The sequence below is a fragment of the Pezoporus flaviventris genome, unplaced genomic scaffold (genome assembly GCF_033815535.1).
Source record: "Pezoporus flaviventris isolate CSIRO_AGI_PZ_B2104156 unplaced genomic scaffold, CSIRO_AGI_Pfla_v1 ptg000140l, whole genome shotgun sequence".
NCBI classification, from domain to species: Eukaryota; Metazoa; Chordata; class Aves; order Psittaciformes; family Psittacidae; genus Pezoporus; species Pezoporus flaviventris.
In genome coordinates, this window is record NW_026892688.1 from 845,884 (window position 1) to 863,831 (window position 17,948).

At 36.8% G+C, this 17,948-nt stretch overlaps 1 protein-coding gene across 1 annotated transcript; it reads right to left on the bottom strand.

The window, feature by feature from the left end:
* Positions 1-1,834: 1,834 nt before the first annotated feature.
* LOC133282788 (uncharacterized) lies at positions 1,835-9,985 on the bottom strand. Its single transcript, XM_061479055.1, has 4 exons — positions 9,748-9,985; positions 6,282-8,741; positions 3,915-4,097; positions 1,835-1,851 (listed from the first exon to the last, which is right to left on the bottom strand). The coding sequence occupies exons 1-4, from the start codon at positions 9,983-9,985 to the stop codon at positions 1,835-1,837; spliced, it is 2,898 nt and encodes a 965-aa protein (XP_061335039.1).
* Positions 9,986-17,948: the final 7,963 nt, after the last annotated feature.

Sequence of the window (17,948 nt, forward strand, 5' to 3'; positions counted from 1 at the left end):
GTTACTGTGTATTGAACTTGAATGCCACATGAAGTCTTAATGAAAATAGGAAAAGCAGGAGCTGCACCTCTTTAAGAGAAGTTTGGCTTTATCCAACCATTAAGCTTTCTTATGCAGCCCATTTTATTTGGAAATCAAATAAGTTTTCTAGAAGTTTAGAATGAGTTCAGTGCATAAGAGAAGACAAAAGAGAAGCTAATAAGTAACTGGCATGACTCAGGCAATGATGACCATATGAACTGTTTGCCTAATTGTAGCTCTTCCAAATGTGTTTGTTTACTTTTTATTAAAAAGGAGGTGATGAAATAAAGTTGAATTTCTGTTGTGGGTGGTTTTGCTTGTTTGTTTTGTTGTTTTTGTTTGTTTTTTTTTTCAATATAGAACTTCTGGCTTGTCATAGGCTGTTGAATATTTGTATGATCTCACATGTGTTATGTGGATTTTAGGTTGGATGGACAGTGAGAGTGCACCCTCAGCAAGTTTGCCTATGACACCAAGCTGTGTGGTGGAGTCAACACACTGGAGGGAAGGGATGCCATCCAGAGGGACCTTGACATGCTTGAAAGGTGGCCAATGCCAGCCTCATGAAGTTCAACAAGGCCAAGTGCAGGGTCCTGCATCTGAGCTGTGGCAATGCCAAGCACAAATACAGGCTGGGTGGAGAATGGATTGAGAGCAGCCCTGAAGAGAGGGACTTGGGTTGTGTCTGAGGACAAGAGTTGCTTGCTGAGAAGCTCAGTGTGCGCTTGAGCCCAGCATCCCCCCATTTGCTGGGCTGTATTCCCAGAGCATGAGCAGCAGGTCAATGGAAGGGATTCTCCACCTCCACCTTGTTTGCTTGAGACCTCCCACTGCTGTCCGGCATCCAGCTCTGGACCAGCAACCCAAGAGGGAGGTGGAACTGCTTGAACAAGTAAAGAGGAGGCCACAAAGGTGCTGTGAGGGCTGGAGCAGCTCTGCTCTGGAGACGGTCTGAGAGAGCTGGGCTGGTTCAGCCTGGGGAAGAGAAGGCTCCCCGTGCCTAAAGGGGCTGACTAGAAATCTGGAGAGGGGTTTTTGACAAGGGCCTGTAGGGACAGGACAAGGGGAATGGCTTTAACCTGACAGAGGGGAGACTGAGATGAGCTCTTAGGCAGAAGTTCTTCCCTGTGAGGGTGCTGAGGTGCTGGCACAGGTTGCCCAGAGAAGCTGTGGCTGCCCCATCCCTGGCAGTGCTCAAGGCCAGGCTGGACAGGGCTTGGAACAACCTGGTCTAGTGGAAGGTTTCCCTGCCCGTGGCAAGGGGTTGGAACTGGATGAGCTTTAAGGTCCCTTCCAGACCAAACCAGTCTGTGATGCTGCGATTCTCTGCTTTTCAGATTCATATTTTATAGTAATTTACATTCATAATATCTTGTAATGAGTCCACAGGGTAAAACCATGTCACCCAGATTAACACAGAAGTGGAGGGGAGCTCTAATTCTCTGCTAAAGGAAAAGGCAGTAATCTTCAGGCTCACAAGGAGATAGGAGAGCAGGCCACTGGTGTGTGACAGGCAGGCTATAAACAGCAGTTAGACTGTAGAGAAGAAAGATATGCAATAGCATGACAATTTCCCAAGCAGACTGGGAGCTGGAATGTCAAAGCTAAAACTGGAGGGTGAAATGTACATAAAGGTGTAAACCATCAGTCTGCACTAACAGACTGAAAAAAAAATCCTTAGTATGCATTGTCTGAGAAGAAAAAAACAAATCCTGTTCCTCTCAGTACAAAATGCCTGGTATAATGCAGCTAGATTTAATGCAGCTGAAGAAAGGATCTGTTTGTTTGGTTTATCCTGTGTTTGATGGTGCAATTATTCAGAATGAGTTCCTGTTTCAAAACAGAAAAGATAAAAATTAACCTTTATTTAGTTTTGTTCATCAAGTTACTTCCTCAATACATCTAAATGGCAGTCTTTTTTCACTTTGACAGTTTGCTTAACTGTGTCTGTGTAGACAAATACTCCACAGCCACTCGTTTCTCCCTTATTATGCAGAAAGTACGAGATTGCATGATTTACTGTATGAAAATCTACCAGTAAATAAACAAAAATAAACAATAAATAAATATTACTAGGCTGATGTGTTTAAAGTACATCTTGGATTGCTAACATGAATTTATAAATTAAGGAAATCTAGACCAACACCAAGCAATTAAGCACAGCACGGTGTTTTGCCAGTTTAATATTGAACTGTTATAATTGTAGCAGAGATTAAAATCTGCCAAGTGTGCAAAAACAGTGAAATAAATATTGCCACATTGGCATTATGAAGTTATGAGAGAAGTTACGAGTTATGAGACAGTTGTCTCAGGCCTGTAGCATACAATCCAAAATTATTAGATACTATGATTTGTGACAGAATTGTCTGTTCACTCACCTGTTCTGGAGACCACTTCAGGTTCATGCCATGTACCACCAAAACCTTTCTCTCAAGGAAACCAATTCTAACTCTTGCAACTTTTTTTTTGTGTGTGTGTGTGTTTTGGTTTTGTTTGTTTCTTTTTATTTTTTTCTTTTTTCAGTATATTTTCTCTGTGAAACCGGTGGGTGTCTCATGTATTAAAATTCATGGACCAACTCTGCACTCAAGAAATTACTGTTGGAATCAATGAACAGTTTATCCTGGTGTATGTATCCCTTGATTGTTTGAGCACTGGTGGTTTGAAATGGTAAATTTCTCATCTTGCTGTCAGCTTGAACCTGTTTTAGGGCAAAGAATGCAAACTGCTACCAATAAACAGCCTTTTCTTTTCCACATGAAGTGTCAGTCATCTCTGCTGCTTTGTTAAGAGGCATTAAAAACTTAGCAATTGACTCAGTTATCTGAACATAGGTGGCTAGTACCATATTAGAGGGCTTAGTGTATCTCACTTGCCACCCAGTTACTGCTTCAAAGAAGCATGGTCTGTGGTAGTCACATACCTTAGAACCCTATAGGCATTCCAGCTGGTAACTGACACTTATGTTTAGATAGTGAATTGAGACTCTGCTGAGGTAGGACCTTCAGTACAGGAATAGAACATATTTACAGTTATCTCGTACTGGACCTGCACTGAAGTCTTCTACAGGTTTGCATTTAACCTTCTTTAAAAAGGAGACTTTACACCTATAAAAAAAACTTCCACACCAAAAGTAACCATTATAGCACAAAATATTTCCACAGGTAAGTGTACATTTCTTGATCTGCACAAAGTACTTCTTAGTACTTCTTACATTACTAAAATAGCAAAACAGGAGGCAAGATGCTGTGAAGTAAGAAGTACCCCATATGTTCTCTCCTAGACTGCAATCCTTGCCTGGGGACTCCATCTGCATGAAATGGAAATTCATTAAGCAGTAAATCTTTAAAATTCCTTCCCATGCAATTTAAGCTGATGAGTTTGGTACAGGCTCAAGCATATGGTGAGGTGACAGATTTCTTAATGAGGCAGTTACTGGAATAACTTTCAGTAACTGGAGGGACAGTGAAGAACAATCTAGGCAACAAGCCTGAAGATACAAGGTGAAGTAGGTGGTTATCTTAGTGAGCAGAGAACTTCCAGCACACCATGGCTTTGACATAAGCAAAGCAGGCATCAGGATTATGATTTTTGTTGCACCCTCAAAGCTACTACCATTAGTGATTACCTGTTTGTCTGTGCCTAGAGCTTAACATTTACTGCATAGGGACAAGGATAATACAATCAACTTTTTTCAGTCAGATTATTTACTTGGTTATATAAAGAAGAGTGGATATTGAGAAATAGCTCAACTGAATAAAATATGCTTGCTCATGACAATGAGTAAGAAAGGGACTCAGGTTATGAACTGAAGATTAATTTCCTCAGCTGAAAACCCTGCAGACTGTCAATCACATGGAGAAAGAATACAATCCTAAGAGTAAAGTACTCACTTGATCCCTCAGTGATTGTGCTGTTTATAGAGCTTCCTCCAGTTGAACTGCATTTTTTGCTATCTTTGAACTGTTTCCGTCTTCTGGCCCACTGGTCTATTGCTTCTTCCTGGGAACTATCACTGGCTCTGGTGTCTTTCATCAAAGGTAGCTTTCTGGTTTTATTCATTTCTGATTTCAAGTCTAGATTATAATCAGACATTGTGAGGATATGTGTAAGACAACTTAAGCAATAATACTGTTAAAAATTTCTGCAATCTAAACACAAGAATAATCTAATCATAGAAATGAAAATACCAAAAAATACTGAATATATTCAGAAAGTGTATATTTTAAACTGAGATCTTCATGCACAGAGAAGCACGTGTGATTGCCTTGTGGCAGTTGTATCTGTAGGTAAATGCCTAAATAGCCATTTGTATGGCACCCTTTTTATGTAGAAACATGTAAACTGCTCACAGATTTTATATAAAAATGTTCATACTTTTTTTTTTTTATATATACTTTGCAGTGGTGAGGATGCAAATATATCAAGTGATACTTAAATATTAAAAGTCTTGCAAGATGCATATTTGTCACTGAGCTCTTTTTCCAGGGCAGCTGACTTAATGAGACCCAGGAAACCAATTTCTTGTGGTGTCCTTTGCATGAGTCCTTGCCCCTCTGATAATAATAAAGTTCTCATAAGACCAGCAGAATTCTAGATTGCCTGAACTCCTCTCCCCCATTCTGTTTACAACATTTGCATCCATTTTTCTCCTCTATTCTAGGTGCTCTCACTCATTGTTGAAAAGCCACATCTTCTTTCCAGTGTGACTGAATTACCAAGTACAGGAAGTCCTATGTTGCACCTAGTGCCCAATGTCTTGACTAAATAGGTTGGTATTCCCACATTACAAGTAGACTTTGATTCATATAATGAGTTTTAAAACTCTGAATGCTGATATTCCTCTCTGGATGTACATATTTACGTATTTAAGGCAGGACCTCCATAGCACTGCTAAGAATAACAGATGGAAAATCAAAATATAATCATACGGCCAAAGTTACAGACCAGATGAAGTGATGGATGAGAAAAACTCATAGATAATTCTTAGCAAAGGGCAAAAGGGAAGAGGAGAAAATAAAATTAAAACACACCTCACTTCTGTGATGTGTGTTTATCCACAGATGTCTAACGTATGAGAAGTCAAGGTTTTTAGCATTCAGGCTTCCTTTGGGGTCTTATTTCTATACCTTGTTCTAAAAAGAACTCTGTTTAAGTAACACTCTATTTATTTTAGTATTTTAGATATTGATTTGTATAGCAATATCTACCTGTACAGTATATCTATATAGTCTATATAGACCAGGCATTTTTGAAATTCCCATTATTAGTGCCAGCCAAGAAAACCTTGAAGGACATATCAGAATTTTCTGCAGATATCATGAACTACAAAGACTGTTAAAAACTTTCACATGATTTTTAATAATATTTTTGAAGGCATTTTCCCATAATAAGAAAGTATGTATTTTTTACCAGTATAAACCTCCTAATCTGCAAACCTGCTGCAAACATTCTCTTATGGAGAGGACAATCTGTGTTACATTCACATATAACTTGATTAATATTAAAAAATTAAAATTAAAGTGTTTGGAGCAATATTTAAAAACCACATACATATATATGTGTGTGTACATATTCACAATGTAAAAAGCTAACATTATAGTATGCAGTGTCCCTGTACAGCTTTACATTTTTATGATTCAAAACATTCCTTTTAAAGACTAGTCATGGATATGGGTAGATGGATTACAGAAGAGAAGAAAATAAGATTTTCTAAAGGATTAACTATTAAAAATAATTCTTTTTCATATGCAGTTTTCTTAACTACTTGAAGGAGGAGAAAAGAAGGTTAAATGATACACTTAAGGTCATTCCATGACATTTAAAGGCTTAGCCAGAATTAGGACTGAGATGTACTTAGAATTTAGTATTTGCTTTTAGATCACATGGATTCCAAAAACAGATCTATGTGGTTTTAAACATTGACTAGAGCTCTGAGTTCATTCACATGGCAACTCCAAAAAAACCCTCCTGTTTTGTTGTTTGCTTCTTTCACTAGATGTACAGGGTGAGTTGATTGTTTGATGTAGAAAACCTAGTTCTTGAGCAAAGCTGTATTAAATTTTTCTTTATTTATTTAGTAAAGATAGCTGCTAGGATCCTCAGCACAATAACTGCTTATTATAACCAAATGGCCAAGTATACCAACATTATCTCTTTGAAAGACAGCAATATGCTTTCATTTTCCCCAAAAAGACATCACCAAAGCACTAAACCACCTATGTAAGTGATACCAACTCCAAAAGTCTTATAACACGTACCTTTCTGACTAATATGTTTTACTGATGATGGGGGGATATCTGCATTCTGATGAAAATCTTGTTTCATTTCAGTCTTTCTCTCAACTTCATTAGAGCTGGATTTGACTAACTGAGGCAGTTGATGTGCTCCAGGCTCTCTCCTTAAGCTATCATCAGTTGACTGTTTACAGCAAATGTTCTCTGGTCCTTCCTTGGCATTTGAATGTTCTGTGAAATTCTCCTTGTTTTCCGTATATGCTGAAGAGGTAGATAAAATGGCATTCACTGCTGAGTTGTTATGGCAATCGGAGTCAACAAGGATATTCACAGATATGTCTTGTGTCTCAGAAAAGCTTTCTGATTCATTATTAATGTCATGCTCCTCAGGATATAATAACAAGGATGACAGGAAGGATTTTTCATCTATACTGCAGGGAAGTTTAGGCTCCTTTCTCACTGCAGAGCCAAAAGAATCAGGTATCAATTTAGTCTCGCCTTGGACAAGTCTTTGTTCTAGACCTCCAGTTATCACAGTCATTACTGACCCTCTCCTTTTCTTTTCTACCTCAGTCTCTGCAGTGGGTAGGTATAAACCTGAAAGCTGGTTTTGAGCACATTCTGTAGATGTGCAATTAGTACTTTCCTTGCCACTAATACATTCACCTGAAGGGCTTCTAGAATATGGAGAGATCTGTATCAGCTGAGCTTTGTTCTGCAATTCCTTGTGATTTTCTAGATGGTTGTACTCTGGTGTCCCTTCATCTAAAGCATCTTCAGTAGCCTCAGAGTCTTCCTCCCATATGGCCAGGTTTCTCAGAGGTCCTTCATGCCCATTTTCTTTTTTCTTATTTACAATATCACTGGAATGAAGACTCTCCATTAGAGTTTCTTCACCTTGCCCCACATAGCCTGCAGAATCATTCAGTAAACAAGCGTCAACTAGGCTTTCCTTGGGTTCAGATGTATAAATGGTAATATCATGATCAAATGATGTGAAAGCATAATGATATGAAGACATAAGACCTTGCAGGCTTCTCAGTGAGGAGGTCAAGTCAGGACACTTACCAAGTCCTATATAGCTGGTGTGAACAAGTGAGTTCTTGTTATTAACATCTGTTTTGGTCTCCTTAGGAAATACTTTTAAGGATGGCAATGAATAAAACCCAGAACCCCTTCTAGGGTGCACTATTGATGGTACATCAAAGGTAGTATCTGGGAAAGACTTTCTTCTTCCTGGTTTTTGCCCTGTATTTCTACATTTATCACAGTTTTTTATTTTTTGACCTAATATGTTGTTCTTACTGATATTCTCCTTCCCAGAGTTTGAGTTATTCCAAGTATTACTAGCTACAAGACAATTTGTGTTATCTATTTTTGAGAAAAGTATTTTGTCTTTTGAAAAATCTTCCTTTTCACTGGTGTGCTCTCCACAGTCCTTTTTGTTATGTTTACAGAAATAGCTTTCTTCCTCAAAATTTTTCAAAGCTGGAGAAAAGCTGTCAGATTCCTTTTTGTCACTAATAGGGTATAAAGATACTCTCTCTGCAATTGTACCCAAATGCATTTCATCACAGTCAGCAAATTCTTGAGGTGGAGGTAGAAGTGTACATCCATCTAGGAATGTATAGCCTACTTTTTCACGGAAGCTAAAAGATGACTCACAATCTGTATTGTGAGGCGCCTCTGTTACAGAATAATCTGTTTCACTCCAGTACGTGTCTTCGTGTTCCCTGTTGCAGGGTTTGCTCTGTGCCTGTTCACCAGGTTTGATGCTAACCTTTAGATTTTTTTTTCTGCTGGTAAATTCCACTTCAATTTCCTTTGTGTCAATGGTCAATTTCAGGGAAGCATTTTTGTTGACGTCAGTTTGAATTTTATGTTTAGAGAATCCCTTATATTGCTCACTGTGTTCTGCTGAGTGGTCAGTTAAAGGGCACTGGTACTTTGAACATTTTGAACACTGGCTTTTCTGGTATTTCCTTTCATGACAATCTTTATTGTTCTTTGAACTTTTCTGTTTTCCAGCTACAAGATTTGTTCCAGAATCAAACAAAGAAACATTCTTAATTTCTACTTTCACACTAAAAGAACCACATTTTACTTCTGCAGTAATTTTCCCAGTAGTAGAGCTAACCAGCTCTACAGGGTCTGGCTTGCCCCATAGTGTAATTTTTCCTGTGGATGAGCCCTCTGATTCACCAAAAGTTACTGTAGTTAGGATCTCATCTTGCTGAGGAGAGAACATTTGAGGAGAGTAGTTCTTTTCCTTCTTTCCTTCTTTTTCGCTGTCTGATACATTATCAAGGTCTTTATCTTCAGATGTGTCTGAGCTACTCTGATTCTTGTTTTCATGATCTTTTCCATCTTCTTCAGTACCCTTTACATCCAGTGGCTCAGTGAAGCAAGCCAGAGCCTCATCTGCTTTATTTTCAAGGCTTCCTACATTTTGCTGGCATTTACAAATGGGTGACAACTGTTCATCTAATTTAAGGTAAACAAGAGAAAAAAAAACACAAAACATTTTTCCTATGATTTGGTAAGCAGTATCACAAATGTATGATTATCTTTGAGGCATTTTTTCTTAAAAATGTCTATTTTATCTTTAAGGTGAGTGTATATTTTTTAAATTTTTTTTTTTTTTCGTTTCAGTATTAACTTCTCTTGTTTTAATTATCTGATGTAATCAGATAAACAAGGTAGGCCATGTTAACTCACTCTGATTGGAGTAAATTAATATATTAACAACTCTTTTTTTTCTCAGAAAGTTTTACAGTTGTTAGGGGATAAGGTATTCTATTTGCGTATAGAAAGATCTATCCCTTTTACTTCCATTACTTCTCTCAGTATTTACTTTGTTCCTGTGAAGGCACTGGGGCAATCAGTATCCCAGTGCATGTTTGCAGTTTGGGTAAATTACATGGAACTTGACTTTTATAACAATTTTACAGATGAGTAAACAGAGGGGTTAATGGATTTTATCACAATCATGTAGCATATCAGTGGCATGCTGACAGAGGAGTGAACCACAGCTCCCTGTTCCAAGAAGAAAGATACTGTTTCCCGGTGGGAGCTGTACTAGGCAAGATTCCATGGCATTCATATAATCACATAAAATTCTGCTTTGCTTAGGCTTTTTTCTCTTAGGTTATATGCATTAGAGGATAACAGTATACAGTAACATCTACTTAAGTAGGATTAGAAGACTTAGGCAATATTGAGACATTTACAGCAAAAGTGCTCAAAATTTGAGGCAATTTGACATCACTATATTTGGAAAGACTTTGCCAGAGATAGCAGCTCAGCTAAAATAAAGCAGCTAGCTTCATCAAGATGTTACCTGTACGTACCCATACATGAGTGTAAATATTTCCAATTTGACAAAAAGTTTTGGGCACAAAGATGGAATTCTGTCTTGATGAGTAAATGGAGTGCAAGCACCTATGATTCTGATGTTTTTACTTCAGATTAAACATTTCTGTAAACTTACATTCTCTGGAATCAGAGCTCTTTCTGCCCTTGCAGCTTTTTCTTCTTTTTCTACTCATTTCTAAGAACTGAGGGCATCTGGGTTGCACTCTTCTGTCTGGGAGGGAAAACATTGGATAATGAGGAAGTTTATCTGGAATTATTTTGCTCTCTAACTTTCTCAGGCTCTCTAACTTGGCTTCTCTGCTGCAGAAGAACTGACTGGTTATAATGAAAAGCAGAAAAGTGCTAAAGCCCATGCGTCTGTTTTCTTCTCTTGAGGTTTTTTGTTGGCTTTTTTGTTTGTTTGCTTGTTTGGTTGGTTCGTTGGCTTGGTTTTTTTTTTTTTTGACAAAATTTTCAAAGTTTTCCAAATAAAAGCTTGAAATCAAGGTCTGATGATCTCAGCCATGGGGCCTGAACCAATACTCTTTAAAGTCTGTGGGAGATTTGGGCAGTGGCTGACCTTTTCCAGCCTATGATTTTATCCGATTCTGAGTTTTAGAGATTAATATTTTCTTTAAAGCATTCATTTTAAATTCCATCTTATTTATACACATAATAAAATATATAATAATCATTGTTTCTTAATTAAGTCAGGCTTACTTAATTAAGAGAATAAAAGGCCTCAGCCTTGACTAACTGCATAACTGAGCTGCATGGAGAGTAAACCAAGACCAATCTGCATCTCACAGTTTGGGCTCTCCTTTGCATTTATTTGAGGGAAGAATAAAATTTTCTTTGATTATTTTTTCAAATATAGGGGAACTTGTTGTATGTAGAATCAATTGATAATTCTGGCTTAGTACTGAAGACCTACTCCACTCAAAATTAAATGGCAGTGGAAACCTTCTAACAATTGATGTAAAGATGTTTTTCATGAAACCGATAAAATAAAACCAGTTTATTTGTGTTTCTCCAGAGGCCTGTGGGAAATTTCATTCTCTGAATTTAATGGGTGTTAAGAAACACGGTATCAAAAAAGGCTCAGCCCAAGGGAAACATTAGGAATGCAACTATTTGTGTACTTTAATAATTTGAGACAAATGAAGAATCCCTAAAACCTCAACAGGGAGCTGAGCCTTGCATCCATGCTTAGTTAGGCAGTCATTTTCTTGGTGCTTCACTGAACTGAGACCTTAAATTTATATTGAACTAAGCAGAACAGCTAAAATCCAGAAGTTCCCTATCATTCCTATCATGCAATGGGGCTGAATACTGACTGATGGCATGATAGTAATGGAAGAGATCTGTATACCATGCAGCAGGGTACTCTGTAGAGGCTATTTAACCAGTTAGAATTGGTAGCATTTTCTGGAATTGATGTTTCATTGCAAAACAGACCAAACCTTACAACTGCCTTTATTTATTTTATTTACTGTATTGAAATAAAATGGAAATAGTCAATTTTTAAAAATAAGTCAGAAGCAAATTAGGATTTGCTTCTATTTATTTAATCCAAACATTTTCTATTGTATTTTTAATGATGTTGGAATAGATAATTCACATTGTTTGAAATCAGAAGTATTTGAACTAGACTCTTCATGTTTGACAATTGTATAACTGTATGCACTACAGATTAATTTTTACTGTAAAGAAAATCTGAATTTTACTAAATGCTGAACACACCTTACATGGTAGGAATCTATTTAGTACATAACATGTTCAAGGCCCATTTTCAGAGAAAAATAACAGGCATGACATATTGCACATCAGTGCAAAGGAAGATCATATTCATTTAAGTTTCTCCTCATAGTTGGAATGCATGTTTTGCCAGGTTTTGTCATGGCAAAACATCATAAAATTTTGCAGAATAAATTCTAGATCTAAGATGGTCAACAGTTCTACTATTATTGAAATAGCACTCAGTGACACGGGCCAACCTGAAAGTACTGAAGGCAAATAAGCATTGGTTCTCTGCATGCCAGGATTATGGGAAACGCTCTAGTACCTTCTAGAACTTAACAATTTGAGCATGCAGCTGTGAAACCATCAGTAAAGACAGCCCTGGGTCAAAGCTGCTCACAGTGGTAGGATTATACATTTTGCTATGTGGTCAAAGATGTAAAACCTAAGTGAACAGGTTGATTAAGCTGTTATATTTTGGGTATTTTTTCTTTAGTTATTTCTGTAACTGGTTGTAAGTAGATCAAAATAATAATTTAGAATGATTGTTTGCACTGTTCAGTTGTGATTAGATCTCTCAGATGTTAAGTTTCATATTTGTATAGGTCTGATTTTAGTTGTACATGCAGTGTGTTAAACTGTTGATATCTTAATTTTCAAGTAAGCATTGTAAAGAACCTTTATCATGCAAATAGCTTTGTTGTCCCTTCTATATTTCCATATGTTATTTTATGCTTTCTCCCCTAAGGGAGAAAGAAACACATAACAACACACATAAAAAAGAGACATCAGTTCTCTGTTTTTCAGTTATCTTTGATGTGTGTTTTTCTTGCATATCTTTGCCTGTTCTTGCTTTGTTCGTCCTACAGTTGAGGTGTGCTAACAGAATTAGGAATCCCATAATCTTTAATCCTAGTCACATGAGCAGACCCATTGACCTGAGTAAGGATTAGTTGCACGCATCAGGACAGCAGTGTAAGACCCTGCATTAGGGACTGTTCTGTCCATTGCTGGACACTAGATGAACATTAGTTCAATTAGCTTAAATAAGAATACAGGCACTCAGCAGTTCACTGTATGGAAGGCAACATTCAATGACATGGTGCTCTATGCGGCAGGTTATTCTTCCAACAATCAGCAGTGCTTGGGTTAGCTCAGAATAACAGCTTCTTAATTTTGAGTGAAAGATCACTCTCCACCATAAATACAGTTAAAGCTCTGTCTAGAATGTGTTGATTTTCACCATGAATAACATCTGTAATAGTATTTCGTTCAGGATAATGCAGGTGATGACAAGCTTTGTGATAATAAAGGCAACAAAATATTTTTCTAGCGTATGACTCTAAGATCACCTTGGTGGGTATGAAAAGTTGCCTTGAAAAATGCTGTCTGGAAGTAAAATTGAAAATACGGGAGTTATTTTACTTTGCTTTTATGAATCTCTATAATGGAGATTTTATGTGTTTTCTTAAGTTTTACAAACACGCTTGTTCAGAGAACCTGTACAGTAATGATGAGACACTGGAAGAAAAAAAACAACAAAAAAAAAAGGAACGGAAAATATGGAGTAAATATTTATAATGTTGAATTAGAATGGTGTGGTGACACAATACATTTGCAAAATATTTAGTATTCTTTCAGGATAATATTAACTTCCCTTTTAGATGGTAATTGTCTTTCTTAAAATTTCAGTATCCTATGTTGTAGAAGACATGTCACTGTGGGCCTCATCTACATGAGTTTTGAACAGTTCCAGGGATGGTGATTCCACCACTGCTCTGGGTAGCCTGTTCCAATGCCTGACAACCCTCTTGGTGAAGAAATTTTCTCTACTATCCAATCTAAACCTCGCCTGGCACAGCTTGAGGCTGTTTCTTCTTATCCTATTGATCCAGCCTGTCCAGATCTGTCTGCAGAGCCTTCCTGCCCTCCAGCAGATCAACACTCCCACCGAACTTGGTGTCATCTGCAAATTTACTGAGGGTGCACTTGATCTCCTTATCCAGATCATCAATAAAGATATTAAACAAGACTTGCCCAACTACTAGGCCCTGGGGAACACTACGAGTGACTGGTCACCAACTAGATGTGACATCATTCATCACCACTCTTTGGGCTTGGCCAAAAGAACAATGATGTCACAGAACACGCCAAACCCTTCTTCTTCATTTCCTGTCTTTACAGAATCCTACTTTTGTCCACATTGCCCTAGATACCTTTACACCAAATTTTGTTCTCATTGACTTCCATTGTGTCTCTTCTTTTTTTTCTCAATATTCTATTCCACCCATATTCTACAATACTATATAATAACTGATTTTTGCTTTATTTCTCAAGTCAATAGAAACATCATTAGAATGATTTGTGCATGAGAGCCTGTTGGTTCCATACAAACTAGGCAGAAAGCGTTCATCATTGATTTACCTCTTATTTACCTCTTATTTACCTCATTCAAGTACATTTTACTCAAGTGCCTTCTGTTTTCTGCCTTTTTTCTACAAAGTTACTCCAAATCTCTTTATAAAGCACCCACTATTACCTTAATCGAATAATTTCTGAAAACCCATTTCTGCAGTACCGTTGCCAAAGAACGTATTTTATGCCAAACACATGCAAAAAAAGTGATGCATTATCAAAAATGCCTGTCTTTATAGTATTTCTTACTCACTGCCTCAGCTGGCAGGTATCTTATTTTCATTTGTTTATAGTTTCTTCTATATATTTTCCAGAAAAGACTGATCTTCAAAAATATTTTTGCAAAATGTGCAGAATAAATAAACAAGGCAACCATTTACAGGGGCTGTAACAGTACTCTAAAGCATTTTACGAAAGTATTTAAAACATGATTTATATTGCTGCAATGAATCAGCTTCCATTAGAACGGAATTCAGTAATTATCTGGGAGTATCCAATTAGCTGTAAGAAGAGCATATTCAAATGAAACACTTAGAAAGGCATGGATAAGTGAAATGAATCTACAACAGGTATTGTGTTAGTACTCGGTGATCAACCTCTTTTTTCCATTAAATGTGCTGGGAGACTTTTAATGAGCACACTGAATCAGGATCTTGCTTTTTCAGATCACGAAAATACAGCAAACACCAGTGAGTAATATTTCTGATTCTCAAGGAAGGTTACTGTCTAAGCAACCAAGAACATCACTTATGACATAGATAAGCATATTCAGGAATTCCAAACCCCATGTAATGATCTTTTGCATTATTTTTGACTCTTCTATAAACAACCAGTGACACCAAAGTGTTATATAGGCTTTCACCAATCTTTTTTAAATGAATATTGGGTATACTATTCTCACTATTATGTTAAAGATATCTCCCTGAGGAAGGATGCTCTTCATCTGTAAGAAAGGCTAATAAAGTAACAAAAGCTTTAAAAATTACTTGAACTGACAACTGAAAATGCAAGTGACAAGAAATTCATAGTAAAAAATAGTTCAGCTGTCACGGGCTGTATATGAACAAGCATTTCTGCCTTTTTAGGGAGAAGTCAAGTCAGGTTCAGCTTTCAGTTCTTAAAATTCTGCAAAACCATATCTAAACCTAATTTTATTACAAAACTTCTGCCTACTTACTAAGCTAACCTTGATGTCTGATTATTTATCTTGAGGTTTTGGCACAACAAGGAGAAAGAATGTATTAATAAGAATAAGCATTTATTTCATGTTTTGGAGGTATTTCACTTCTGCATCAACGTTTGTCATTTCTACCCTCATTGAAAGATATACACTGTTTTTAACTGCAACGAAATGGAAAACCATTAGGTAGCCTCTGTGCTGTAAATGGTTCATGCAGATCACGTGATGATTTTAACACAAGTAGTGTATAATGAATATTTCAACATAATGCTCAGATTTTTTCCAGTGCTATCAGTTTAATACAATGGATGTTCATGAATTTATTATTATGTATGTAAAACCATAGTTTTAGAAACTGGCATATAGAACATACGTTATTGGGTGTTATAGTTCTGCTAATACTGGATAATATAATTTTGTCGTCAGCAGAATTACTGAAAATAGATTAAAAAAAGGAAATCCCATGAATTGCCACTTTTGTTTGCACTGTTGGACCTCTGCAACTCCTCTTTTGAGACCAAAGGACAACTGCTAATTTGAATGATAGCTGGATTAGCCCTTTTCTTCTCCATGAGTTTGTCATTCTGGCATTTAGTGTGCTATCTTGCATTTTTGTTTCTGTTTTGGCATCAAATTCAGGATTTGTCAATACCAAAAATGTCTTTCAGATGTGATGTGGCAATTGGTCATGAAATTAGTAGAAAGCTTAGTATAACATTTCCAATAATGAAGTATAGTTCTGTAGTCAAAGGTGTTATGTTACTGTCAATAAAATACAATTATTTTTTGAACTGAATTATTCAACTTTTTTTGAGCTTCAGAATTATTCGTCTATCATAATAATGTAAATGCAAAAATCTTTGATTTTACGTGAAATTCAGCTCACTAAAAGAAACTTGCTCAATAATTGTACTCTTAACAATTGTCTTTGAAAATTAGGTAGTTTTAATGTCTATGACTACAAATCACAATTAAGTGACAAAAATCTTAATTTCTCATAGAATGTGGCAAGTAAGGGCCAAAAAAAAGGCCTATCCTAGCTTCTCTGATTTGATTTCTGTTATCTAAAGGCAGAACCTTTCATACCATATTTTCTGAATATGCAGTTTCCATGCAGGGTCACTTTCTCTAGAAAACACACAATTTATACTGCTAAAATTAGGAGTAATTTGGGTTTGGAATGCCAAAAAATTGTATGTTTATTATATCACAGGCTCTTTTTTAGTTTTAGGAGGTATGTTGAAAGATGCCTATGCCTTCACTGACCTGGGAGAGCTCCATTGTTAGAATGGGTCTCTCCTTAAAGAGGAACTGTTAACAAAGAACTTTATCAAAGGCAGTTTATTTTGCAGGATGATGAAAAGGTAGGGAAAAAAAACTACTACCAATGCTTATTTAAGTGCTGCAGACTGAGTTTATAAGCGTCTCTATCAGATGCAGATGGACAATACAAATAAATGGAAGTTCATTCAGGTAGGCTTTCACTTCCAAAATTTTATTCTACTACACTTTAAATTCCTATACCCTAAAATGAGAAGATACACACAGTTTTAGGAATCAAAAATCCATCTTAGAAATCCCTTCTACTTAGGAAACTTATCATTCTTCTCTATTCAGAAAACCAAACTACATACTGAACTGTAACTGAAATTCTTTAAACTGAGCTTTTTTTTAAAGAGCTAAACTCTTTAAAGCTGAGTTCCATCCATCAGTAAGTATAGAATGCTGACAGCTTATCTTTAAATAAAAAAAAGTTTGTACTTACTGTTACTACAAGCAAGTATTAATTTTCCTCAGATACGTGCATGCTGTTATGGCCTCTCTGTGAATACTTTGCTTTTCTAAGCTCACAAAGGATGGGCTCACTGTCTTGGTAAGGCTTAATAGGATAAGTTCAAATATTTTTTTCCTTTGGACTTACCCACTTCTGTAATGTCAATCCCAGTCAGCAATGATATGCTATAAATACTTATCATTTCAATCACTGAAGCAATAAAGGACTAATAGTTATTTAATTTTTAACACCTAAAGCAGAGGAGAAAAATAACTTACTTGGGTTTTATAAAATGTCAGCTTTGTCTGAAAAGTCTTAACCAGATTACCTAACTAGCAGTAAAGATAAAAGAGGGAGCAATGTTGCTCACAGCCTTGTGCCACTTCTTTTTCTATTTCTGTCTCCTAAGCTCAGAATTGGATTAGTATATTTAATTCCATGACTGGTCTACCTTTAATTAGCCCACTGACATCCACCCCTTTTTCCTTCACTTGGCAATATTCCTACACAAACCACAGAATGTAATTTTAATTATAGTATCAACACTGGAATGATGTTATTTTTCAAATGTTTACACATATCCAATGTAAAAAAAAAAGATGAAAGTAGCATGCTTACAGTGAAAATGCAGTTTATAAAATTATCACAACTGCTATTGTGTTTACGTTAAAAACACGTAAGAAGGACATGGAGGTGCAGGAGCAAGTCCGGAGTAGGCCACAAGGATGATCAGAGGGCTGGAGCACCTCACGTATTAGAACAGGATGAGAAAGTTGGGGCTGTTCAGCCTGGAGAAGAGAAGGCTGCATGGAGACCTCATAGCAGCCTTCCAGTATCTGAAGGGGGCCTATAAGAATGCTGGGGAGGGGCTCTTCATTAGGGACTGCAGTAGTAGCACAAGGGGTAATGGGTTAAAACTTAAACAGGGGAAGTTTAGATAGGATATAAGGAAGAAGTTCTTTACTGTAAAGGTGGTGAGGCACTGGAATGGGTTGCCCAAAGAAGCTGTGAATACTCCATCCCTGGCAGTGTTCAAGGCGAGGTTCGACAGAGCCTTGGGCGACATTGTCTAGTGTGAGGCGTCTCTGTCCATGGCAGGGGCTTGGAACTAGATGAACTTAAGGTCCTTTCCAACCTAAACCAATCTATGATTCTATATGTACTTACATAATATGTAAGCTCTTGTTATCACATGAGCTTTCAGCTTGGTTAGTGCTATCATCTATTT